The sequence below is a fragment of the Lagopus leucura genome, unplaced genomic scaffold, assembly GCF_019238085.1.
Source record: "Lagopus leucura isolate 7727_CA_CO unplaced genomic scaffold, USGS_WTPT01 Super-Scaffold_100004, whole genome shotgun sequence".
In the NCBI taxonomy this organism is placed as follows: domain Eukaryota; kingdom Metazoa; phylum Chordata; class Aves; order Galliformes; family Phasianidae; genus Lagopus; species Lagopus leucura.
The window spans coordinates 42,361,529-42,389,211 of record NW_024962264.1 but is presented as its reverse complement, the minus strand read 5'-3'; the positions used below and the strand labels follow the sequence as shown (position 1 = coordinate 42,389,211).

At 37.3% G+C, this 27,683-nt stretch overlaps 2 protein-coding genes across 6 annotated transcripts in view; both read right to left on the bottom strand.

Moving 5' to 3' along the window:
* Window positions 1–4,006, bottom strand: part of MTUS1 (microtubule associated scaffold protein 1) — a 111,630-nt gene extending 107,624 nt beyond the window's left edge. For 4 of the 5 annotated variants that reach the window (XM_042870486.1, XM_042870489.1, XM_042870490.1 and 1 more), the window contains exon 1: window positions 3,754–3,843. The gene's annotated coding sequence lies outside the window, so the exon portion shown is untranslated. Of the gene's footprint in view, window positions 1–3,753; window positions 3,844–3,986 lie in introns of those variants that run through there. The other variant, XM_042870487.1, reaches the window with a different exon arrangement.
* A 2,369-nt stretch (window positions 4,007–6,375) lies between these two features.
* Window positions 6,376–27,455, bottom strand: FGL1 (fibrinogen like 1). The gene is made up of 8 exons (XM_042872159.1): window positions 27,265–27,455; window positions 24,509–24,584; window positions 20,068–20,248; window positions 15,505–15,664; window positions 14,784–14,881; window positions 13,574–13,662; window positions 12,857–13,044; window positions 6,376–9,119 (listed from the first exon to the last, which is right to left on the bottom strand). Exons 2-8 carry the CDS (start codon window positions 24,572–24,574, stop codon window positions 8,960–8,962), a joined length of 942 nt encoding a protein of 313 aa, XP_042728093.1. The 5' UTR covers window positions 24,575–24,584; window positions 27,265–27,455; the 3' UTR covers window positions 6,376–8,959.
* Window positions 27,456–27,683: the final 228 nt, after the last annotated feature.

Below are 27,683 nucleotides of genomic sequence, written 5' to 3'. Positions count from 1 at the left end.
AGTTTGCTGCAATTCAATGCTAGGAATAAGATCAATCTGCATGTCCCTCCAGTAGCTTCAGCTGTAACTCAAACAGGAGATGAACTGAGGTGAAAGACTTGTCTGAGGTAATCATCACACCAAATACACTCATTCAAGAGTATCACCACAGACATACAGGAACATCATGACTAAAAGCATTTTTCTCACCAGTCACGTAGATTTGGCATTGCAGTTGATCCCATAAAGGCAAAAAAAGAACCATTTCAACAGACACTCCATCAAGAACTCAAAGATGCCATCAAACACATATATCAAGCCCAGGACACAATATGGACCCCACATATTGCCAGGAGATCAGAGGAAAATAGTTACTTTAAAAGTAACTGCACTTCCCCCTTCCATAGCTCTGGTTTTGTTTTTAAAAGGTCTCCACCTTCTTCACTGATGTGAACATGTCAAACACTGCAAGTAAAGTGGCACTAGAAGCAAGGTTTTCTTGTTTCTTCCTGTTAGAGATAGTATAGAAAACTACAACAAAAGGTATTACAGTTATTAGCAATTATCAGCCATTACACTCCAGTGGTTCCACCCTACTGCATTACCTTCGCTGCGCAACTTATGGCCGCTGTTGGTCAACGCAGAAAGGCAACAGCCACACGCACATCCAGCAGGACCCACAGCACAAGTCAATTCACCAAAACCTATTGTGGGTTCTAACAGCACAGCTGCTAGTGTTTTGAGTGCACTGGTTTAACTTTCCTGCAGGATTCCCAAGTACTCCCCCCTACACATGCATGGTTATGTGTATCTGTGTCTATGAGCTAGCACTCATTTTTATGAAGGTATTTAAGAACATGGAAAAAACAATGGTGAAACCTCTGCAAATATTTGAAGATTACTGAAAACACATTGGCAACTTGGTATTTAGATTGCAGTAACCAGGAAAAAAAGTGATATAAATTTTATGATTAAAAAAAAAAACAACACAAGTCCAACCAAATGGCAGAGCCAGGAAAACCCAACTACAGGGGAATGAAAGCAGAAACTGGAGAGCTAACAGAAGTCGACAATGCACAGCCATACTGGCAGCAGCTTGAGTTATTCCTGATGCAACAACTAAATACTAACCAAAGCAGTTTAAGGGAAGTAACTTAAGTGGAGAAGCGCCAGAATAATTAGGGATTAAAACAATTAATCAAAGGGAAGGAAAAGTTAATGGAGTATAACGTGAGTTCATACTGCTTGGTGGAAAGTTACATTCTGAAATAACTTTATGGTACTAGAAAAAAAAACAGTTGTGGAAATTTAAGAAAAATTCAGTATACTATCTTGTTATTTGGAGGACTGAAAACTATCAAATAGCACTGACTTTTTTTTCCAGAAAATATAAATATGCATAGCCAATATATTCTGCAGAATAATCTCAATGACAACAGAGGAAATAAGAAGGCAGTAAACAACTTAAATTTTCCCATGCCCTTATCAGAACAACTGCTGAGTCTAAAAACATCCTCACACAGGAGTTAGAAAAGGATGAAACTTCACAGTGCAAGTGCTCCCTCCAAAAAAGCTAGGCTGTTCTCATAAAAAGTGAGAATGTTTAAAAGAAGCTGTACAACAGCCAGCTACACTTGTAAACACTCAAGAAGCTCTGACTCTTGTTTCTCCTTTCACAGGAGAAAGCAAAATAAGGAGCATTAACCTCACCCTGCTTCAGCCCCACTCCTGCACAGCCTGAGCGGCCCAGAAACTTGCCAGGTAGCCCCCAGAACCCATGGGATATAGGCAGCTTTAGAAACACTTGATTTTCCTGATTTACTGTTAAATGAGGTTATATTACAACAGTGAATTAAGAGAACAAAATGAGCCAAAGAGAGAGAGGGCCTTCTGGGTAAGCAATCATTTCAGCAATCTTTGCTTAGTCAATATCTAACACGGTACTTGCACTCACAGGGCGCTCAACATCCAACTACAAGATGCCTCCAATCATAAAGCACTACTGGCACACCTTAACATCTTATATGAATGTTAAACATATTACATTTTATGCATATATGTTACACATACATAAAATCATGTAAATCAACCCTCATCATCAAGACAGCTAAACTGCATTCCACAGTTTCTATTGCAAGTAACACTATTTTGCTGGACTGCTGAGATCATTAGTTACTTGGCATGTTAGATCTCAGCTCAATGCTAAGCTCTGAAACTTACAAAAAATACCATATTCAACATTTTCCAAGATAATCTGTGCAAGAATTTTTGCTTTCAAAAAAAAAAAAAAAAAAAAAAAAAAAACCAACAGGATGAGGCACCAAGTTATGCATTCCAATTAAATAGCAAGCCTTCACCTAAACTGCTCAGAAAGATACTACGAAACCAGTCTTAAAGGTGACATTTAGGAAAAGTTTGACATTCAGTCAAATATTTTAAAACTATGGAACCTTTATATACAGAATCACATTTATATTGTGTGGCAAATGATGCTGAACAGAGTTTTAGCATCAAAACCATCTGATTGTTTCTACAATTACAAGGCACAGTTACAAGGCAGACTGATCTCAGCCAGGAATCACAACTCGGCAATATTTTTAAAAAGGGACCACGTGAATTTTAAATACAGCCTTGTTACCATGCAACACAATTAACCTTTATGAAAACAAAGCTCAAAAGCAAACTACTGCTCACCCACAGTAATTAGCAGAGAGAACTAATTGCTGGTATCAGCTCACGTGGGGCAGCCACTGCAGTGCATCACTGTACCTCCACAGAAGTACAATGTATGTCAATGGGAACAGGCAATTATCAGTGCCTATTTTATTTAGAGACCCAGACTGCAGCCATTCTCGTCACCACCGCCCACTCCGAAAACATCAGTGACAAAAAGCCAGCAGGTTGCAAAAGTAAGTTGCATTCTATGCAAAGCTTACTCCTCCAAAGAGTACTGTGTGTTCCATCAGAAAAAAAGATTAAACACGAACATCTGTTTGTAACCTCTGTATCACTTGATTTGTTAGGTGAGGTGCAGTATTAAAAAAACTTCACATTATAGCTAGTTTTAAACTATCTCAACTTTACAATGAATTGGAAATGCCCATTAATTATTTGCTTTGCCTGCCACAGCATGAGTGGATCTCTTAGACAAATCCCACACGTGGGTTAGCATAGCACAGAGCCTGTCACACCTCACCTTGTGAAAATAAATAAAGCGCCCCAGCACAATCTTCACCCAGGTGTCAGATGCCAGAGCTGTGCCAGCAGCAAGGACACGCATAACCCTGGTGAGAAGGGGATGCTCGGTTTTCTGCTTTGCTCCAGAACTTGAAATAAACGGGGAGGAAAGAGGTGTTGATTTTTGGGTTCTTTTTGGTGTTTGCCCCTCCCCCCCATAAATATTAGCACTGCTGCCTCGGAACCATGGTATCGGTTACAAGCTCAGCGACCTCCCCAAGCGCTCTCCTGTCCTCCGGCAGTACAGACGGGCGCGGAGCAGCAGCGCACGCCCTCGCTCCCCCTCACAGCCGCGCCGGACCCCACAGCGCACAGCCGGGAGGGCTTCTCCTCAGGACCCACCTGCGCTCCCGCCGGGTTGCGCACCGCGTACTGCGGGCGCTCGGCCGCTCGGCAACGCGGAGACGGAGAGCGGGGTGCCGCTGCCCTCCAACCCGGCCCCGCGCTCGCAGCCCGGCCAGGCTCGCCCCCGCACCGCACGCGTTACGCCGAGCTCCCGTTAACTGAAAACAATTATCAAAAAGAAACTTTTAAAACCTGAAGTACTCTTGCCGGCTCTCAGATCGCCGGCTCTCAGATCGCTCAGATCGCCACCTCCTGCGCTCGGCTTGGGCGCTCCCGCAGAAGCCCGACCCGAGCAGCGCGGCGCCCGCCCACCTCGCAGCGTGCCCCGCAGCCGCACAGCTCCGTCGCTCCCTCCCGGCCCGTCCCGTACGGCGAGGGGCCCCGCACCGCCCTCCAGCGCACCTGACGCCCCTCGCTCCGCTCACCTGGCGCCGGGCCGCCCCTGGGCGGTGCTTCCGTCGGCGGGGGCGCGGAGGGGGCCCGGCCGCACCGTACGGCTCAGATGGCCGCAAGAGGCGCAGGTAGAGAGCGGGAGAACTGGGTCAGCGACTAAAAATACTGCCCGGCGAGCAGGGAAGGAGCTCCGAGACGCTGTCGCCCCGCTGGGGCTTCTCGGCGATGCCGGGCCCGGCGCAGCGGGCACCTTCCCCTCAGGCGGCGGCGGCGGGAAGAGCTGCAGCGCGAGCGGAGCGGCGCGGGCTGCGAGTGACGGCCAATGACCGCAGAACTCTTTCTTTTTTGTTTAACCGCGCGTGGCTCCGCGCACGGCGCGTCAAGTCATGAGGGCGCGCGAGCGGCTGCCTCGCAGGCCCGCCCGGCAGCGCGGCCCGGAGTAAATCATTAACCCGGGGCAGCGGAAGGGCAGGCCGGACCGCATTCCCCTCGCCTCGCCTGGCCCAGCCTGGCCGGGACGCGCGCCCTCTCGCAGCCCCGCTCACGCCTGCTCGCCTCGTTGGGCCCGGTGCTGCCGTCCCAAGCGGGGCACCGTGGAAAGTGCCCAGTTGTTCTGCAAAGTCAGCCGGGAGCTGCACGGGCCGGAGATGAGCTTAACGGTGTGCGGCGGTGCCGAAAGGCCCGAGCTGCGTTTTCTTTATGGCATAAGCTGCCAGATTTGTGCTGAGTTTATGCAAAATAGGGTACGAATGGAAATAGAGCTGAAGTTCATGCGTTCAGTGACAACCGCTACAGCTTTAACTGCCATAGAATCATAGAATCATGGAATCGCTCAGGTCAGAAAGGACCTTAAAGATCATCGAGTCCAACCATGACCTAACCATACTACCCTAACCCTAACTCTCTGCTAGTACTAATTTATAAATGTAGTATTACTTAGGAAAATGCAACATGTACAGAGCACCATCTAGTGCAAGATATCACTAACAAAGTCTTTCTACTACCACTTGTCTTCATTAAGCTAATTCGTTATGGACCACCATGCTGAAGAAAAAGCCAGCCCTGTGGCTCTTGTGACAATGTAATTACTTGGGGACCTTCAGCTCATGGCAACAAAATTGGAAGCACTGAAATTCAGGTAATCTTTTGTGCTAATGACATACTTCTAAGAAGCATCTGCATATCTTCATGCCCATAGTGCTGGGCAGATACTCTCATTACAATAAATACTGTCCATCTAGTTATAAATGAAACTAGACATTGATTCCCAGAATATTTTAGTGACCTAATTGCCATTTTAGATTCCTTAGGTGCACCATTTAGCACCTCAAAGCCTTTGCTCAGCTTCTGCAGAATCTCAGTATTACCCAGGTTTCTTAAGCCCAGGTATTCACCAGTCATGACTAGTGGGTGAGATTAAATATTTGATTATCATTAAAAAAAAAAGAAGAAATAAAGGAAGTGTAGATTCAATAGGAGGCAAGCTAAAGAAACAGACAATTACTACAAATCACTGAAGAAGGGCAGAAAAGAGCAAGGTACAGGGTTGGGTTTTTCTTTTTGCAAGGGCTGTGTATCAGTTCTCTTGTAAGCAACCAAATACGTGAATTGGGCTCCAGGGTTGTTTAATCAATATTTGGATAAATATTATATTTCTGATGCAATCTGTTTAGCATTAGGGTTGGATTAAGAGGAATTGCCTTAGTTAACTGAACATGTAAGCAATGTAAGCTGGCTTTTATCCTGCACTAAATAAAGGTTGAAACGGGCCACAGCGACTTGGAAAGGACGATTTTTGGATGGAATACTATGTTTTCAAGCCACTATCACCATCAAGATTTATCTAACCTTATGAAAATGAACAAGCATTGTAATGTTTTTCTTTGTACATTTAAATTCTCTATTGCATATGGAATTTGGCTGAATGCTTGAAACTCTGCTACTTCCCTGTTCTCAGACCAGCTGTACTCAGGAAAACCATCATTTTTTAAACAGCTCCATTTTTTTTTTTTTTTTTCTAAGCAATTGCAACAAGAAAACAAGACAGAAACAAGTGGAAACTTTTGAAAATCTAGATGTAGAATACTTTCCTGGATACTTTCTTTGCTCTTAATGCTTCTTTCACAAGTGCAAAAGAGAACCCACTGCTGAAGCTAAAAATAAGAAAGTATACAAACTTAGATGTTCATTCTTTTTGATCTAATGAGAACTAAAGGAACTTGATAAACCTAGCAAGTAGTAGTTTGATCTGTCTTTCTGAGCATACTATTTTTTTTAAAAGCAATGAAAAACAGCTTTGACAGAACAGAACATTATACTTAAGGATGTTCAAGAATTTGTGTTAGGAACAGTTTTGGGAACCCATGCTGTATAGCTGAAGAGAAGTTTCCACTGGAAATAAGTAGGCCAAATTTTAGTGCCTCAGCTCTTTATTAGCACATACTGGACATTTAGAAACAAGTGCTATAGCATAAAAGGGTCTTTAGCCATTCATTTAATTCTCTTTAGATTACAGTTTTTATTGTTTTGATCTCCAAAATGCTTAGCAAATGGAAAGAAACAGACAGTGGAAAATACAATTATATTTCTCTTGAACAAATATTACAAGATGCACTTCTGATCACATTGTTCATTATTAAATCACGACTGACAATATTTTACTTGATATAAATCTTATAACCCTAAAGAAAAAGAATCAAGGATATAACAAGTGGTATGTATTCATTTTCAACTGTTTGGGAGTTACTATGTTGTTGTCTAATGCCTCAACAGCAACAAAAACAACTGGCCTTTATTCTGCTATCTTGTAAGAATAATGATTCCCCTAGAACAAGTTTATACCTGTTAAGGAAATAATTACCAACAGCCCATGTCAGGCTGTTTATACTCATTAGTTGAAAGTAAAGAGTTCATATACTTGAGAATAACTATGATATTTTGAATTACATCATCTCTTTCACATGTTTTTAATTTAGCCAAGATGATCTACTGCATGAGGAAAGGCCACAGAGAGATGGTAGGAATTAAATATTGTATTTGTGTACTGCCAGCAGTATATGAGGTGCTTTTCAAAGAGCTAGGTAGGATGTCAAAGTCCTTGTCCTGAAAAGTATCCAGTCCAAATAAACATACAAATGCATTTTAAAATGTGCAAAGATTTTTTCCTCTTTAGTTTTATGATATCCAGTAAAGAAAAGGAGTAAGATTTTATACCAAGATGTGAGAAAAGTACTCACTCAGCTGACGGATATCATTAACATTCTCATAAGTAAAGAAGGAGGAGGAATTTATGCTGAAGCAAACAAAAAGTATTGCTGCAGATTACTTGAGTGCAATTCATATGTGTTAGTAAAAGTCTGTCTTTAATTTCAATTTATATGATTTATCTTAACACTCTCCATACAAGCCAATCTTTCCAGCTTTTACAATTTCTACATAATGTCATCCCTGGTTTTACAAGGAATTAAATCTTCCTCCTTTTATAGCAGCATGATTTGAAAATAATGATTTAATACTGAATGCTGGATATATGCATATCTATATATATGCACACATACTTAGGCCAGGCTCCTTCCAGTTACAGAATTACATTTCATTAGGTAGCTTCCTAGAGAATGTGCCTGCTCTTCTCCATGGCAGCATACATTCATCAGTTGTTTTTGTTGTTACTGACTGCTACAGTCTGTTCTTGTGCTAGGCAGCCAAGCTACAGCTAGGCAAAGTTTCTCTTGTACAAGGAAAGCATGGATCTGTAACTTGAGAACAGGAAAGGCCCAGATAGCCAAGAGAAGAACTGAGAAAAAGGAGAAGCTTGGAAGCATAAAAACTTAGTGATTGAAAAGGGCATTCAAACAGAGCTGTGGAGACTAACAAATACATAAAAAAAAGTTTTATGGAGTGAAGTACTAAGAACCTTTAAACACCAGATTTTTAGATTGCACGTGAAACCTAATTCCCTCTATGCATTATGATAGTCTACACTCAAAGCATAGCTTACATTAAAAATAGTCACAGCCTTTTGGTAAAGATGTTAATATATTATTGTCCACAATATCTATCTGGTTACCAAAAAGAAGAATGGCAGAATTACAACCATCAAAAAACATTACATTGAAGTGATACGACCACCTCTAAAAATTCAACTGATTCTTGGCTGATGGGATCCCTTCTCTTCCTCCAGTTTCCTCCCTCATTCTTTATGCATGCTATGTACAAAACATGTTCAACAAATAAATTGGAGGAACTTACAGGCAACCAATTTCTTGTAAAGCTTTGATTTGTTCTTGTATGGGAACTGTTGAGTCACAGCCTGAACCACTGGTTGAGCGCCTGGGAAAAGGACTCAGTCAGCCCTGAGAGCACAGGTGAAGGCAGTTCAGCTCTGTGACCAGGAGGGCTGGAGCCTGGCTGCACCTCTCTTAGTCCTCATGTAAGGGCTGACTGCCAGTGGGGAAGGATCCCTTTCTGGAAATCCCTTCTTTGTGAAGCTTTCCCCTGCGAACCTAGAATCTTCTTCCCTTCCTTTATAGCACCTTTCTATTGTGCCAGTCTTTCCATCATGACACTTCTGTTGCATGTCTTTCCCATTGTATTGATAGTAATTGCTACAATTCTGAAGAAGCTACTTCCACAAGGAAGCTAAACTTAAAGGTTCTATTTAAATTGCCTTTTTGGATGCAATGCAATCCATTTTAATTTTTGAGACGTAATAGTGACATTTTTTCCTATTAAAAAAGTAAAAGGACTTCTAGTTACCTTCCAAGACAAATTCTCCATGTTGATAAAGATATCCTTTCTCCTAGGCAAACTCTGCCATAAAAAAATAATCCTGTAGGCACATTAGCAGTAGTACTTGTACATATGGATTCATAAACCATATCTTCTCATTTACATCTCAGAAAGTTATTAATTACAGAGGAATTATTCTAGATTTATATAGACATAGGTAATAACCCATCTGTTTACTTTGGATCCATTTGCCAGAAGATAAATCTTAATAAAATATTCAAAAAATATTTGGTTCAAAGTGTGCTGGTCTGACCTTCATTACAACAGATTTCAGAGAGTACCACCACCCATGCCAAGTGTACCAAACTATTCCATTGTCTGTCTTTGCAGTATAGGGACCTTTGTAGTACAAACCATTCAAGTTGGCTGAGTGACACCTGGTGGAAAAGTAAAGAAAAGATTAATACGATCCCATCTAAAAGTTGCAAGCACTTCAGTTTCTCCACAAGTAAGAAATTCACTATGTTGGTAACAGCCCAGTCTGACATTTGCAGAGATTTACATCTATGGACTGCATTGCCCCTACACACAAACAGTTTAATTAGGGCACAATTCCAAGTACTCTTAACATGTTTGAAACAAAAGTTATTTCTGTTCTACAAGTTTTCTGAACTTAGTGGGTCTCCAAGTTCTGCCTGTTAATCTGTCTTAATGAAAAATAATTCCAGAATCCTTTACGTCACATGTAGCAGCAGAGCCTACAAGAAATACTCTGAGAAAGAAATGCTGTGCTGCTTATTATTGTTTCAGGGCAGCCCTTCTGATGTTGTGCAGTTACATACATACTGTGTTACATGACATAACATGAATACCACCATTAGTTTGCCTTTCAAACTGTTGATTTCTATTTAAAAATGCATTACATCTCACAGCTAGTTTAAGAGATCTATACCACTTCCATGAGTCATCAGAACTGGTATTCTATTTGACTGAACTAACTCCTGTTTAACATACTGAAACAGAAATGCTGTTACAGGTTGTTAAGTATGCTGAGAACAAAACTAGCCAACCTAGCAAAACTCTTAAAGGCTTGTCTAGCTACCAGCTCAACTTTGATACTACTTTTTTGTAGAAACCAAATGAGTAAGTTTACACTTTCATGTCTTCATATGGAGAGCAAAGTATTTGTTTCTTCTGCAGCACATTGCAATAGATCTTCTTAACTTATCTGCCAATTCAAAATTTTGTCATAAGTGTTAATATTATGTTGTTAATATCTGGTTGTCAGACACCACAGTATTACAAAAGCAGACTTCAGAAAACATTAAAACAAAACAGTCCAAATTAAGCTTTTGGATATTTTTACTGGCAAATCTTGGCTTTGCTTACACCTCATTAGCAACAGTTTTGAGAAATGAAATAGAGGGATAAAAGCCTCACAGGAAAATTCTCATACATGAATGCTTATAATTATATTCAGTGCTTATAATTTATAATTATTTTTGTTAATAAATAGGTTGAAAGCTTACAAATCACAGATACCAAAAGTGACCTTGGTTTTAATAATTATGAACTTGTGTCAGACCTTACAATCTTTCTAGCCATACAAATTCTGAATTGAGGCAGCACTTTGTTTAAACACACTTCAAATCAAAAATGATTTTGTTAGAAGAATTGTAATCAGTAAATCCTCTTTTACTTCTTTTGATGGAAACAGTCAGAAGTTGATTTTGTCAGCAGTACTGTGAGACCATAATAACCCTTAATTAGTGCTAGGAGGCACTAATGGCAAAAATACATTTTGTAAAAGTCTGGAGGCAGACTAAAGTAACTGGCTGTGGTGCAAAAACAGTTGGCATGACTACTGATACGATTTTCTGAAGCAAAAAGTCAGTAGTCACCTTAAAGTTAGCATTAGCATAAGCACCTCCATTCTTTCCAACAGGCTAACTTTTAAAGCCAAAAACCCTACAGCAGTAGTTTCAGAAGTACAGCCAACTCTCAATTATCCATCGAAATTTTGTCCGAGTTTATATATATAAAGTTTGTGACAGATACAGATAGATGGAGTTGTTCCCTGAAGAATTATTTAAATTTCTGCCTGGACTTACTGACTCCAGCACAGCCCTACATGAATGTAGCTACACTGTCTTCAGAAGATTGGTGAGACACAGAGCCTGATGGAGACTTGTGGCCACATGTCTGCCAAGTTCACTGCAGTCATACATGCATTCTGCAACTAAAACTGGGAATGCTGAAGAGAGAATGAGCTCATGTCCACATGGCCTGTAAGCTCTTCCTTGGCAGTTCTAAACCTACTGATCTTTGCATTATCCTGGAAGAAGGAAAGCTGAGTGTAGTACCAGAGAGAACCTAGCACAGTGAATTCCAAGCTGGAAATCTCTGCTTACAAACAAGTGCAGAAGAATGTTCTCTCTCCAGGAGACCATGATAAATGCAGAGCTGGATCAAGAGATATGAGCTATTTTCTACACCTCACTTGTATCACATCCTTTGGTATTCATATTATCTGTGTTTCTATATTTCATCAGGGTAGATAGCATAGAGCTGGCTACAAGAAAATACCTTCACAGCCGGGAGCTCCTACACAAACCAGCCAAGAGCACTAATTTCTTCTATGTTTGCTAATCTGTGCATGACATACTTGTGCTCTGAGTGCTTTCTTTTCTTTGAGCCTGCCAGGATTTCAGTCTACTACAATTCTCTAATATTTTGCAGCTTTCAGTTTTCTATTAAGCTTAACATAAAGTCAATAGCAAGATACTACTACTTTTCATTCTCTGTCAATTTAAAGTTAAAGTACTGTCACTTTAACTTTGTCAGATACATATCCATAATAGGAACTAGCCTGGTAGGAGTCAGCTATCTTTAGTAGTTATGTAACACCAACTACAAGGTATTAATAACTGTCAAGTTCTGTTGTAGAGCTACTTCTGCACAGAGATCATTCTTCTGTACAGGCCAATCCAGTATTAAAAAACTAAGTTTTTAAAAGACAAAAAAAAATCATTTAAGTGGGTGATTATTCACTGTTAATAAATCTCATGCCATGGTATCACAGTTTTATACTATTCAAGGTGTGGATTCCTCTAAATACAGTGATATCTTGAGTAAAGTATCTCCCACAGTTTATTTTCCCCTTTTTTGATATCTTATTTTTCATGAGAACTGCAAGAACATTTGACTACATGTGAATATTTTCTGTATGCCTCAAACACTGCCAACCTACTACCCCTAAAATGTATTAAAATTATTAGTTGTAAAACTCTGAGCCAGGAGCTACTTAGTATCAGTAGTGCTGGTCACAGACAACTTATGGAAACAGAACTTGGAAAATAAGCAGTTAAACAGGAACAAAGGATGACACAGAGAAACAATGGAGTTGATTCAGTCTGGCAGCTCTTGCCCAGCGAACTGAGATCAGAATGAAAGAGTAGTGTGCTTTTCTGAGCTGTATTTTAAGGCTAATACCCAGATCATTTGTTCATATATTATATGGCTGTATTTTGTATGTGAAGTATGTGAAACAATAGAGCTGCCTATGTATATGATGCTAACATTATCAGTTTTAGTCTTCCTTTTAGAATTGCTTTTGTATAGGTAAGTAGGGTTTAAAATTTCTGTTAATGAAACCTATTTAAAATTATTTTCCTCTCAGTCCAGTCGTGTGCAGTGACAGAAACTGAGTGAGCATATTCCCATCTTGATATAGAAGGAACAACAAGAATGAAGTGTTAACAAATAAAAATATATATATATATTGCTTGTTAACCCAGCACTAGCTTAACTCATCAGCTATTCATCAGTACTGCCACATCTGGTCTAGTGAAACACAGGAGAAATACAAGAATGAAGCACAACAGGAACATATCTGCATGACCTATTTATGTAAATGTTAGTTACCTTGAAGGGACAGAATTGTCTCCTCCTTACTGTCTGATAATAGAATGACAAAGCCTATGACAAACACTGTTTCATAGATAAGCTTGGTCAGTGCAGTAAGTGAATCTCAGTCCTAATAGCACTGGAATGTCTGCTAGTGGTCAAGGGCAGATTGCAAGTATAATACATAATGATTTCTACTTATCTTCTAGCAGATATTGCATGAATACAGGTGAAGTAGAAAGACAATGCAGATATAAAATCAAAATACCTGTTAAACCACCAACCAGCCTTCTCCTCTTCAGCACAATTGCCTTCATAGTTGTCATTGTCCCTGTCTCTAGTACTGAATTTCATTCCACGATGATCAGCCCACCATTTTACTTCAGGATGAAACCCCCCAGTTAGAGAATCACCAGCTGTACCAGAGTATTCACCACAGCTCATCTGATAGGAGTGCTAATGAAAATTGTGAAGAAGGAAAAAAAAGTAATCCAATGTGCCTTCAGTATGTCAGGGAGTAAATCTGCAAAGAAACTAACTTGTTCCATTTGCTACTATTCATGTGCCCAGGAGTGCCATGCCACTGAAACACTGTGCTAGTGAATAAAGGAATATACAGATGCTTACCAGAGTAAAAAGCATTCTGTAATTTTATGTAGAAATAATAAAAGCTATTAGTTGGTTTAGAATACATATTGAGAAATTATGCACCATTATTGCTGATAACAATATCAATTGAAAAACTGCTTGCATCCATAACTGCTAAAACTAATGATTCATACAAATTCCACAAGGTATGAAATCAGTACATCCATATAAACCACTATTATGACATACTTGAAAATCCCAACCATTTGTAAGAAAGAATACTTGTTAGCAAGGCTCAGCATAAATCTTTATGAAAATAAAGGCACATGTATGTTTATTACCTGCTTATGAGTCACATTTTCATTAAAATCACCTGTCATATTAACTATTTTATTACCTTTTCATCTGCAACTCCGAATCTTGTATATTGTGCATAACGCCGTTCTCCTTCAAAATCACTTAGATCAATTCTTAAAGTATAGTTTCCTTAAGAAATAACAATAGAAAATATTTTCGTAAAACTAGCCTATCTTGCTACTTCTCAGAACGGAGTATTATTGTAGAATATTAAAATACTAATTATGTTTTTAGTATAAATCTTATCTGTATCATATCTTTTAATCTTCTTTCATTATGCCTTTTGAAGTAACATCTTGCTATGTTTTTCTTTATTCACACAATTCACCTTAGAAAGTTTTAGGTTTATTCTAACATAGATTTTGGCATGTAAACAAAAAAGGCCTTATGAATTTTATGTTTTATTAAGGCATTTGAAATAGTGATGAAATCAGAATGAGAATCAATAAATATGCATACACTTAAGAAAACAGTATTTCTACACTCTGAAAATAAGAGTTAAACCAGTATCACATGCTGGTGTAAGTGTTCAGAGATTGCTGATTTTAGCAGCTATGTCCATTTACAGGACCTGAGAATCTGGTCCTATATATGTAAGTGGAAATAGAAATGAATGTATGTATATATATGTATATATAATCTCCCACTACACTGATCTAACATTGTAAACTTCCTTGAGTCCCAAAGCCTTTACCTATGCTGCAATATAAATTGTAGATAAGCATAGCTTGCAGCATATTTGAACAGACCTGAGCTACCTTTAATATACAGTAATAGTAAAGCAATCACAGCAGTGATCTCCATGCATATTAGCTGGTTAAGTCAATAGGTAGCTTTTGTATATTCAGCACTCTATAGGAAAGCAAAAGTTATTGTAGATTGAGTAACTATTAGAAAAATTGAAATAGCTTTTCAATGTTAGCCTAATAAAGATGAGAAGCCTAGATTTACCTTCACAAAACCTTCATAAAACCATATGCAGTCATGTAAATTTCTGACTGCAAAATGGGTAGAGAGTTGTTTTAAGGTGTGCTCCTGACTACTGTTCCCTGTTTTGAAGGATCTCCCTGTATTCAATTGGTCCAATGAGAGCTTTCAAGCTTTCGTTAGAGAATATTTTAATTTTTTTTTAAACTACAGTTCATACAGACTAACAAACACAACTCAGGATTCATGCTAACAATAAGATGGCCTGGAAAGAGAAAAGGAGCAGAAATAATAGAAAACTATTATCACAACACAAATCTTACCTTGATTAGTCAAGTAATGAAGATTCTTATTTCCAAGCCAATATTCACCATTAGTCAAAACAAAATTTCCAAAGCCTTCTTCATAGTCAGTCCAGCCTCTGTACATGAGTATAAATGACTAATTTAGTAAGCAAAAAAATAAGTTTGTTTCAGTATTTATTTTGTCATACAATCAGACAGACCGCAGAATAATTAAAGCTGAAGGGAAACCTAAGGATGCCATGGCAAGGAGTCTATTTTTCTCAACAGTCTCTCAAACAGCTCAGCTCTTAGTGACCTCCTTGTAGACACAGGCAGTCTGCTTTTAGATTGTACTGCAGCCATCCCTTCTCCAGGCTGAAGAAGCCACTTCCTGTCCTCATAGGACAAGTGCTCCAGCCCTTGATCATCTTACTAGCCTTCTGCTACCTATTTTTCTGTCTTACATTCTGCATACTGCAGCAAGTCCAACAAGACCAATGCTAGAATAAAAGTTTTAAAAAAATTACATCTTAAATACTTTGGTAACTTAACCTAAGAGTTGATCTGGATCATACAGGCAGTCTGTGATAGATCCAAAAATGTTACCTTATCTGGAGGCTGTCCCACTGAATCACTATTTTTCCTTTTTATCTGAGATAGTTTATCCATATAATTCTGAAGTTAATCAGTAACTTATCTCCTTCTGGTATATTGTTTCTCCAGTTTGTTTCCAACTTTAATGACCAAGTCTAGTACCTACCTATTGAAATTCTGGCTGCCATCAGAACGTCTCTGAAAAACAGTCCAACCACCCCCTTCAGACATGTCACAGAAAGCCAGGAATTCATTAGGACTGTGGGTAGGTTTCATCTTGTAAAATCCACTTCGCTTGTGGCCATCACTGTAGATTTCTGCACAGTCTGTTCACAAAACATCCATTGAATACAGTGTTTAGTTCTATACTTACTAGCAAAACAGAAAAGTCAATAAGGGAAATCAAGTCATATCAAGTAAGAGGCACATACGAAAAAAGCTAATAGAAAGCAAGTACATCACAAATACATTTTTATGGCTTCAATTCCTTTGGGTTAGGTGGTGCCATTTTAATTTACAATGGTGTAATCCACACTGGAATCCTGTTACAATCATAATTCTCCTACATATAAGCTATGCAATCTTCAGAAACAAAGATGTGGATGTAGAAGCACAGGAGAATTGCCAAATATGACAGTATGGAATTACCAGTGTTAGAAAGTAAACAATTACTGGACCTAATACTGTTGTGCCTTGTACCACACAGGTCCAAATATACACAGAAGTCTACCCTACAAAAAGCGTTATGTATGTCTAAAATGTTAAACTTGGCTTCATACCATTTTTCAGTCTGGTCTGCAACGGTTTCAAGGACTAATCACCATGTAAATCAGCATTTCAGAGGTCATGAAAATATAACAGTACTGCAATCATACCATCTTATCTCTTTTTCCTCAAGGAGTTTAGAAATGAAAGCAGTTATTTGTTTATATGTAATCTACCATCAAGCAGTCACACAGGAAAGCAGTATAGTTTTCAACATTACTGTTTTTCCTGGCAGAAGTGAAACTGATTAACTGTAAGATTTTTCCCTGAATTCTTTAAGAACATGTTGGCTGAACTTGCAGGCTAGTTTGGAACTTCATGAACTACAACATTTCTTCTCAGTGAAAGCATCAATGAAGACTAGACATAGAAAATACGAAGAGCTTGTAATGAAAACAAATAGCTATGCCAGCATTTGGACAAATTATAACAAAAAATATTCAAAATATTTTAAGTATGACAACTAAGATGTCTCTGCAGAAATGTTTTGAGTGGATTACAGAAAACAACTTTTCTTGCATCCATTATTTTCTCAGTAGGTAAGCAAAATACTTAGGTGTATTTTAATTTTAAGCAAGTGTATTTACTGTGGAATTCCTCCCTCACTGTATAGCTCCAAATTACCCAGATTTATTGACCTATAAAATGTAACAGCAGCCTGAATGAAATAATGCAGTATCAACAAGGGAAAGCATTTACCAAGCTATTAGGAAAGTGAAAAAAATAATCAACAGAAACCAGAAATAACTTAGATCTGTTATGCAGAATCAATTCAAAGAAAATTGAAGAATACACTTAAGAAAGGACAAAGACCTTTCAGCTAAATGTGTTTTTAATTTTTTTTTTTTTCCAGTAACAAAGAAGTCAGTCATAATAACAAAAGTGTCTTCCAGGATGCTGAATATGTAATTAAAAATAGAGATAAAATTTGAAGTCAGACTTACAACAGCTTTTAATTTTACTTCAATGGTGCCTTATTACATGCTTTCTTATATGCTGTATTTTCTTCCAGAAGCAAAAACACTACAATTATATTCAAACCCATGTATTAAATATCTTAGAAGTTTAGACTCTTCAGCACAGGACAACTAGAAACCAACACCAACCAAGAATCAGACCCCCAGAGTCTACTTACAATCCTATTACTGTTTGGATTTTTTAAAAAATATTATTTTAGAAGAGTTTAAGCCTTACTCCAGCTATGACAAGTTAACACACTTTGCCTTCTTCCACTGTAGAGGGACACAATCACCATCAAAACGCTGTTGAGGATACAAAGCCAACTTAAAACCTGGACTTTACACCTCCAGAAACAGTGATGTCTTGAGCTGAATTTAAGTTGGTCACTATTGCAACATAAAGAATATAATTAAGGTGAGGTCCAGACACCATCATAGCAAGCTCACATGGATGCTTTCAGGACTTTACAGGTTAGAACTCATACCTGCATACCTATATATATATATATATATATATATATATACACCATAACATATACCTATGTACCTCATATACCATATTCTGCAAGAACACTGTACATGCCTTTCTGAATTTGGGATTTGGTCTTAGATGTTGAGCATCTTCTATTTAACTAAACTAATTAAACTAATGACCATGCGCCCATCCTTCTCATTATCTTTCCTATTCTGCAGAGACATCTTGTTTCTAAACAAGATACTTAATTAGCAGAATATGGAGAACTTAATGTATGCTGAAGTATTGCTCTCTCATACAATTAACTAGTCTCTAACTAGTTTAGAAAGACTAAAGTCTCTTATTTCTTTATTCCAATTATATTTCAATTAATTTCAAAAATATTTTTATTTAAATTACTCTGCAAGTGGAATCAAGCTTTCAGCTCTCAAGCAAGATTCGAACATTCATTCAAGGCTAAAAGTCACAAAACACTATGCTCTAATATTAAAGTAGGAGTAATATTACAACAGAGCATCTTTACTGATAACACAACAAAGGATATTTTAATATTCCTTGTACTATTAGCTATTTTATGCAAGACTGTCATACATTGTTAACATTGACAGTTATGCATCTTAAAGGTAGAAGGATTAGTAAGTGCACTCTGAGCATCTTCTACAAATGTTTAGCCACATCAAGCTTTAAGATGTGCTGTTGGAAGATCTCTATAGATTTAGGGTAGCAGCACTTTATCTCCTTCCCCCAAGGCTTTCCAGATAATTTTTTTCCATCTGCCTTGTCTATATTAATGGAAAGGATTCTGAAGTTAATTATAGGAGTTACTAGGCCTAGTATATTCTACACTACAACAATGATTTTACCACATACAACAGATAATTACAAATTAAGAATTCTAATAATTCTAAGAATTCATCTAAGCATTCTTAAATAGGAATGCTTGAAAGCTTTAAAACTCCAGTGGTGCTGTACTTACAATTCTTCAGCATGATTTGTGCTTTCCTAACAGAAGACAGTTCTTTCCATAGTGCTAAACCACAGAAACTAAGTTGTCCCAGTAACCAGCATAATCTGCAATTGGTTTTATTTTACGGGGAATGGGCCACCAGAACTATTACTATTGTAGATAACAATAGAATTGTATCTTATGGTTAGGTATCACTTTTTATTTACAGTAGTCCTTTAAATGAGAATTCTCTTTTATATTGAGAGAAGCATTAACTTCAAAATGACTACTGCTTGCAGCTGAGAAAGGACTTTAAGATAGCTAAGCTTTTGGGACTATCTCTGTCAAAGAAATCATCTTAACATCTATCCAAAAACCAACCATATGAGTAGGTCATATATAACACCTCCTGTGTAATCTAATTTCATCATATTTCATTTCAACAAAATAGAAATAAAAATGTGGATTTTCTAGGCCACTTTAAAGGTATAGCTCTTTGTAGCAAGTACAGCCTTCTGTGTTATCATAGATGAAAGGTGTTTGTACAACTCTGTCTTGGTAACATAAAGAAGGTAACAACAGCTGACATGAGAGAGATGTGAGTGTACGCTGTCTCTGAAAAGATATTGTACTCACACACAATTATTGCCTCTAACCTGATAATCCTAAGTAGTAAATTGCAAGTACTGATATTTTCTGAAAATGACAATAAGGCTCATTAAACAACCAGGAAACTACCAGCTTATTTTTGAGAAAAATGAGTCAGCTTGAAATGTGTAAATGTGTACAGATGAGGAAAAGAGACCTAGACAACTAACCAGTTAAACCAGATCTCACACTTCCAATAGTTGCTCTGTCAAGATCAAGACCTACCTCCAGACCTAATCCTTCCCAGTGAACACCGCAAAAAGCCTGTCTGCAGGCTACTGTATTGACAACATAGGGTACAATAAGTAGGATCTTAGACCTCGAATGTTTGTATGTGAACTTCTAGGAGATTTTCTCACTGAAACATGGATTAGCAGATTGCAGGCTGCAAGATGGTACACAAACCATAGCACTCAGATTTCCATCTCCATGAGGTGTGTGTGAACTGGGGAATCTGCACTTCCAGAGCAGCTGTGAGTAACCCACCTCTGCAAGAGCAAGTGTGTGCCTGGGGCACTGAGAACATGTAAATGTGAACTGAGATAGAGCAACAGTTCTAAATCCTGTGTGTTAGAACTTCTTGAGATAAGTTAAGGGATGTTTGAAAATCTATAATAGTTTACTAACTTCTGTAAATGCCTTCTTATTGCCTTTTTCTCTGTTTTATTGCTGATAATGATTCTAAATGTACTGTTGAATGATCATTTTTTAATTATGCACTATTAATAAATTAATAAACCTCTTCAATCCTGATTTCATTTATATCGTGAGATGGAAATATTTTCCCCAGGACAGCAGGCCTAAGTAAGAGATAAACGCTGTGCTTTAAACAAACAATTTTCTGTGAGTTGTAAGACAATACATCAATGGATCTGATTGTGCTAAAGCTTCTTGGTATCACTACAGTGAACAGAAATGAATAGCTTCATTTCTAACCTGAATACTGTCTTTTTCCTCCCAAGTCAATGACACTGTTTTCATCTCCTCTGTCACTGTACTGCATCTTTTTCTTCTCTAAAAGCTGTATAATTTTTAACTGCTGCTGTTTCACACGATGTTCCAGAAGTCTCACCTGGGCCTGAAGTTGTAGCTGCTCTTGAAAACAGTTCTGTAGATCCTAGAAAGGAAAGCACCTTATTATAAAAAAATATTTTTTGTTGAGTCTAACATGTGAAAAAGAAAATAAAATCTAATATGAACAAAGTACTTTTCAACAATTCCCTACAGACCCTATGTTGACTTCCAACCCAACTGTTACCTCTATTTGAAGTGATTTGGTATTCTAGAGTGTGCAGCCACAAACAAATTCGCTTCAGTGATTCAGCTACCAGTTCTCACTGGTAAACAGACAGATGGGACTCAGTATACTAGACACCTGAACCTATTGTAATGATCACTTCCTGCCAACTTATCTACAGGTATTTGCTATCCACAAAAAAATGCTGCTAACATTAAGATTCTAAAAGGCACAGTTTTAAATAAATTCACATCTATACTTTTTCAACTTTATTGTTCATTTTTATTTTTAAATGTTAAATTTTTAAATAAATTATTTTTAAATGCTTTTATGTCACATACTTGTTATGATAAGAATGATAAGATCATAGGAACAGTAAGAACAATAAGACATAAATATTGTAAAATTTAGAGCACTTTTGTCTTGCCAAAATAAATAGTCCCTAAGAAACTACAAATATACACATGAAAAATAACAGCTTAAAGCCAGTATTGTACTGTGACTTGTGCACATAATTTTGCCATGCAAGAGTAGGGAGGATGCTGCAGTTCTGATATGATCGTACCTTCTAATCACATGAGCTAATGCGGTCTGTAACAACTGCCATCCATATGGAAGATTACAGTATGTTACAACACTGCCATATCACACTTAAGGAATAGGTAAATCTGAAGTAGCATACTTATATCCACCAGCATCAGTATAGTGCCATCATGCTCAGGCTTCATTTGTTTTTCACAAACACTACCACCAATGTTTTTGTCACTTTCTTGCTGCAGTGATTTTTTTTTTCCTTCTGTCTGATACAGCTCTGCACATTTCTATGCAGCAGAAACATGGTTCTGGTTGGATATTTCCCTGTAGCAACATTAGTAGTTCTCTACAACTTCAAGAATAGACTCTGAATTAGCTAACAGTATTGATAAGAAACTGCATTTTATTTTTAATTCATGTGGAATTTTCTTATAATTTATTTGTAGCACTAGTTAAAAATCAGGGGAACTTCTATTACTGCCATGAAACATACACACAAACTGTCACTATTATGATGTTATTTCTGACAGTGTGTTGCTGACATGCAAGATAATTTGTTTTTTGAATACTAGAATGCAATTCACTTTCAACTTAAGAAATTAGCTTGGTAAGTTAACATCAGCAGGTGGATAGTTAATACCAGGAAGGTGGTAGAGTCACTGACCCTGGAGGCATTCAAGAAACATTTGGATTTTGTGTTGAGGAGCATGGTTTAGTGAGTACTGTTGGTGATAGGTGGATGGTTGGACTAGATGATCTTGAAGGACTCCTCCAACTTTGATGATTCTGTGGTAAGTTTCAATAAAGTATTTTAAGCTGAAAGTATTTATGTCCATGGTTTTATTAAAATGGTTCAAAACCATCATGGTCCACTTGACTGTAATATTCAGTCTCATAGAAAAAGTGTGTTGACCACACATGCTGACTAGACAAAATGATATTGAGCATAGGCCTCTGCTGTAAGTACTGCTACAGATTATCACATGCTTGCTAAACTGCAAACTAATACATACAGTAGAATAAAAGAAGAGGGTATATACAGGTGGCAGGATGGAGCAGCACAGCTACCTCTCTGCAGCTGAGCTGCCCATACTAACCAGCTTTGACAGCAAGCTTGCCTGCAGGCTCCAACTGCTTGCTACTGTAATCCTGAGAAGCCATTAAAGTGTTTAACCACAAGGAGAAGTTGTAAAGTGAGAGACACAATTTAGTAAGTGACTGTTTTTGGAAAGAATTATAAAAATCATCTAGTGACCTGAAATCCCTAGAGGCTCATCTTATTTAAAAGTACTCCCTTTAAAATCTTTCAGAATCTACCTCCAGCATACTGCCTTGTGTACCACTATAAAACACCTTAACAGGCTGTAACTTGCTACTATTGCTTTTGATTGATATGAATTAAATTAAAACTGTTATAGCAGTAAAATATTTTAAAAATTGGAATTCGATTGTGACTGTCTCCAGCAGACAGTAGAGCCTACAGTATGACAATAAAATGAAGATAAGTTGCTCTGTTTCAGTGAAGTAACTGTTTGCACTACATGTTGAGAAGCAATTACTTAACAATTACTGACAGCTCTACTTGTGGACACGCAGTCCCATATTTAAACTATTTATAATCACAATCTTCATTTTATGCCATAGTTGCAAGAAATACTTAGCAGCTAGAGTCTTCTCATTAAAACTGATAACATAGAACAGAATAACTCATAAAAACCATGAATACACACAAACTTAATTTGAAGCATTCTTGCCATCTATCTTTAGACTATAAGTGAACTTAGAAGAAAAATCTCAAACGATACTAGAATACAAATTTTTAGAGATAGTTTTGGAACATTCTCAATTCTTACTATCAATGGCTACCTATAACATTTTAGCTGAAATAACAAAAGAAGGAAAGCCTACTTCATAACAATGCCTTTTCCTCAGTAATCACCTATTAAAATCCAGCAGATTTCTTCATTTTGTAGACAAAGATGGTTACAGAAGCAAATACTCCCTATTCTAAAAGCAGTTAGGCAAGTAAAACACTTCCACAAGGCAGAGTAAATAAAGCACTGAAACACAATGGAAAGCACAACAACAATAATGGAGTAACAAAATCACCAATTACAACAAGGATGAGCCCAAATACAGCAAAAAATAGACAACTTACCCTTAGAAGGCCTTAGATAGATAGGGAATACCAACAACATATTTATGCCTCTACCACCAACCCTTAAATGAGGTCTGGGAAGAGGTGGATCCTGACTCCACCCCTTCCTGTCACTCAGGTATATTGCATGCACCTGAACTCCCCTAGGTTGGCCCTGCCCTCCCACCAGGTGCTCAATCACTCTTTCAAGCTGTGACTTTGTATTTCTGCTAAAATATGCCACAAGAAATTATGCTCACCGAGTTCTAAGTTCAGTAATTACACTGGTAATTTTGAATCAACAATTCAATCTGCAAAGTCTCTGACTGTTGGGATCTCAATATCAAAGTAGGAAGGACATCCAAAACTGATATAGGATTAGTGACTGTAGCAGAAATGCTAAGTCATGGCTCAAAATAATGACTGAGCACCTGGTGGGAGGGCAGGACCAACCTAGGGGAGCTCAGGTGCATGCAATATACCTGAGTGACAGGAAGGGGTGGAGTCAGGATCCACCTCTTCCCAGACCTCATTTAAGGATTAGCAGAGGAGGTTAGGGAGTCTTGCTGGGGATTGTTGCCTATCTGAGGTTGTCTGAAGGTAAGCAGTTTGTTTGGTTTTTTTTTGTTGTTTATTTATTTATTTATTTTTCCCCTTTGTTGTTACATTTGGGTTTTCTTTTTTTGTTGTAGCCAAGGGTTTTGTTACTCTGCTATTATCATTGTACTTTCTATCGTGTTATAGCATTACAGTGAGGCTACAAGTGTTTTGATGGAATGAGCATGTTTTAGTATTTCTGTTGGTGAGGTAGAAGAAGGTATAAAAGGTTTCAGAAGATAAAGGAACCACAATCATTGTTTTTTAGTGCAAATTATAATGCAAGTATGGGAACAAAGGAGAGCTGTGGATCTTTTTAGATGAGAAGTTATATGGCTAATCAATCAGATAAAAAGTAACAGTAACATTCATTCTTTGTATCAGTAGGCTACTTCTGCAGTTACCAAGCTCATTATATACTAGCAATTTCTGAGTATTGCTTGTCTGTAGGTATAATGCTTAAAACTGAAGGTGTTACTTTGAGTTATCTTTACTACTAAATAGAGCAACTGCCTTCAGTGCATTTTCTTACAGCTTCTGTACTAATGCATACCTCTGTTGTGATAATGCAATTCCACTGTCTTCTTTTTCATACTGGTTCCAGTAACAAAGTAAATTACTTTATTTGAATATATGCTCTTACCTAATTCTTATATCCTGTTGTATATTTATGTGCCCATTTTTGCTTTTTGTATCAAAAACTTGTCTCCACTGAATGCTGAGGTTATCCCCCCCAGTTCTTCAGGTTTGTTTTGTATTATCTTTTAAATCAAAGAGTTGGCTATCAAATCTAGTTGGTGTTTTCTAAGAACTACAAAGAACAAGGTATGAAGTATTTAGAAGGAAGCCTAAACATAGTGAATAGAACTTACAGAGCTTGTAGTGGCAGCTGTCAAGCTAACTGCAAGGAGAAAATCAATCACTATCAAAATCTTCATTCTTTCAAAGCTGTGAAGTAGAGGATCAAAGGAAACAGTAATTAATGTAAGTATTAAAGCTAAATATTTACACTTTTTATGTATCTTCAAATATTATTAGAAATAATCTAATTAACCTGTAATTATATCCCTATATTTTACAAGTACAGGATATTTATGCTTTTATAGTGTGTAAATAGTGCAATCAAACACAACTTAGAATGAAATAAAAGCTATTCTTTTAGGCTACTATGTATTAGAGGTTTCTGCTAATTTCAGGACTGTTGTTGAAGGTTACAAAGAGATACAAATTATTGTAAAATAGAAACAAAAAATAGCCCTTTAAAATACTCTAAAAAGCAGGACAGTATTCCTTGTTGGTTTTCTAAAATTAGGATGAAAGCCTCTCTTACATTTAAGTAATAAGAATATGAATTTAATTAGTTATCCTTGAAGTAAGGAAAATCTCTTGTGCAACTTGTGTACCAGGAAAGGATGGAAGTAATTTTTCTATCACAGAGTAATTTCTGGATAAAATGTAATAGTCAGCAGCTTTTAGTCTAATGGTGACAACTTTTAGTCTAATGGTGACAAGTATCACGTCTGTCAACTGACAGCTATGTATACTTTGTATTGTATGAACTATTCAATTTTAAATCCTACTGCTTCATATGAAGATTATTTTATATGATGACAAACACCACTGTATCTGACTGCTTTACAAGCATTAGCTGGTATAACTTGAAGTATTTCCAGAATGTAGATTATCTTTCAATTCACAGATGACCAAGTTCTATTTGCATAGGCTATACACAAAGCAATTTTAAATTAATTATTTGAACTGATTCAAGTGATCAGATGAGGGATTTTTTTTTCTGGTGAGATGAATTCACAAGAACTGTCTGGCATTCACTTCTGTTGTTAATTTGGATTTCAGAGTGTTTTTTTAATAGAACATGCCTTTTCATGAATTATGACTGCAGTGATTATGGCAATGCAGCTGTTGCCGTGTATTGCAATGACACTGTCTGTTGTGGCAGAGTAGTGACCAAACAGCATGTTACCTGTCTGGACAGGCTACAGGTGACCTGTATTTGATTATTTCAGCCCCTACTCCATATCAGGTTAAGTATGTCACATCAAATCTTGTATTCATAGGGTCTTTGTGTGTCTCTCCTGTTCCCTCCTCTGGACAGATACAGAGACAAACATGGACATAAATATAGGGTGAGTGGGATTTCCTGGCCTGCTCTGATACAGCACATAATTCCAAACTTTTGGGCTAGCTTTGGGAAATGCCACTCAATAATGAACATTTTGTTATATGCAAGATGTTTAGTTGATACCCTATAATCAACCTGTGAAAATCATGCTTTAAATCACCTCAAATTTATTTTATAAATTGTATTTCAGGTGTCATTTCATTAACTGTAAGTGTTCTAGGGAGAGTTTTACTCTCTGACTACATAAAGCATCAAAGAATGGAAAGGAAACTGAAGGTCATAAGGTCAAATATTTTCATTTTTACAACAAAACAGTACAAAATTAATGCTTTACTTTGTTTTCTAATCTGTGGAAGAGAGAAGAGTTGTAAGATCTGTCGTGTCATTCACTTGGAGAATAGATCTCCAAGAAACAAAGAAAGAAAGGAAAAAAAAAAAACACCCAGAAATGACCTCACCACAGAAAATGGAAAACAATACATTAAAAATATTAAGGAGTGTTGTTCCTTCTGCAAGAACACCCAGATCTTAATCCATGTCTCAGATGAAAGCAAGTGCATACTTAGCTTTTTTTTTCGTGTTGCTGATGTTGGCTAAGTCTAAGGAGACAGCTTTTGCTGAGGTATTCAAAGCTTTTGTTCTAAAACCAGTTTGTTTCATAAAACCAGTATTTGCCAGTTCAAATAAATAAAAGTAACTTGTGCTGGAGATGCTCGTTGCTATGAAAAACATCTCAGATAATAGACATGAGGCTTAATTAGCACACATAACAGAATGCTGGATCTTACTGAAATGTTTTTTGAGTTAAAAGCATAAGCCCTTAATAGCTGCTTTCTGTATTAGTAAAAGGGAGGTTTAAGGGCAAGTCTTGTGAAACTTCACAGTTTTATTCATATCAAATTATATGTATAGTCTAAGATTACACCTGGATATGTACTTTTATGATGATATGGAAAGATTTCTCCTATAATTAAGTTATTAATTTATAATATAATTAACTTTCTTTCTGCGTAATTAAAATTATGGAAAAGTACCTCTAAAGATTCCTGCATTTCTGTGCCTGGGCTTTCTTTACAGGCAAACATGAGAATCTGTCTGCCAAAAGCACATCTACTGATTTCAAACCTGTCTAAATGATCATGTACAAACTGTGCTTTGTTAGCACATTGGGCACAAAAATTGAGCCCATTTCCTTATCTGAAAAATGGACACTCATTCATGATTTTATCCATTTCTAGGCCTGGAAAGCAACCCTTATTTAAGAGCAATGCATTATTATAATCTAATGAACTACAAATTTGAATATGAAGTTTATTAACAAACTAACTAGATAGCACAGCAAATTAGCTAGATACTACTGAAGCAACACATTGATTGTTAGCAACATGGTATGATGTCATATGGCCTTTACAAATAAACTACTTTTAGTCCCTAGCTATCCAAATTATGCTAAATTCTTCCTCCCCCACAGGTAACTAAAATATTTACCTTTATCCTCTGGAAAGAACTCAAAGCTGTTAAATCTTCTTAAGCTGATGCAAAGAATTCCAGACCCCTTCCCAGACTGCGATTGTTTTTGCTATTAAATTCTGTAGTGCTGAGGCTTACATCTGCTATGAGTCAGTGGGCAGGAATGTTACTGAGGAGCTGCAGTTCTCAAGACTGATTGCAGCATAAGAAGGAAGATAATTCTTTGTCTAACACAGCAATTCTGAAATAAAATAGACCAAAAATAACAATCATTTGCTTTCTTTTACTGCTGTGATCCAAGAAATTGGTCTCAGAATGACATCCAGCTTTCCTGAAATGGAACCTAAATCTCTTAGGCTTCAGAGCTAGAAAGAGCTTAACTGACTTGACCGATCAGTAACACTCTCAGAATATAACTTAATGGTTAGAGCTGATGT

Excerpts from the sequence above, each read along its gene's own strand:
- FGL1 (XM_042872159.1), bottom strand. The coding sequence starts at position 24,574 with ATGAAGATTTTGATAGTGATTGATTTTCTCCTTGCAGTTAGCTTGACA. Across the intron at positions 20,249-24,508 it reads CAGCTGCCACTACAAGCTCT|GATCTACAGAACTGTTTTCA; the intron begins GTAAGTTCTATT and ends TTTCCTTTCTAG. Across the intron at positions 14,882-15,504 it reads GGCAGCCAGAATTTCAATAG|AGGCTGGACTGACTATGAAG; the intron begins GTAGGTACTAGA and ends ACTCATGTACAG.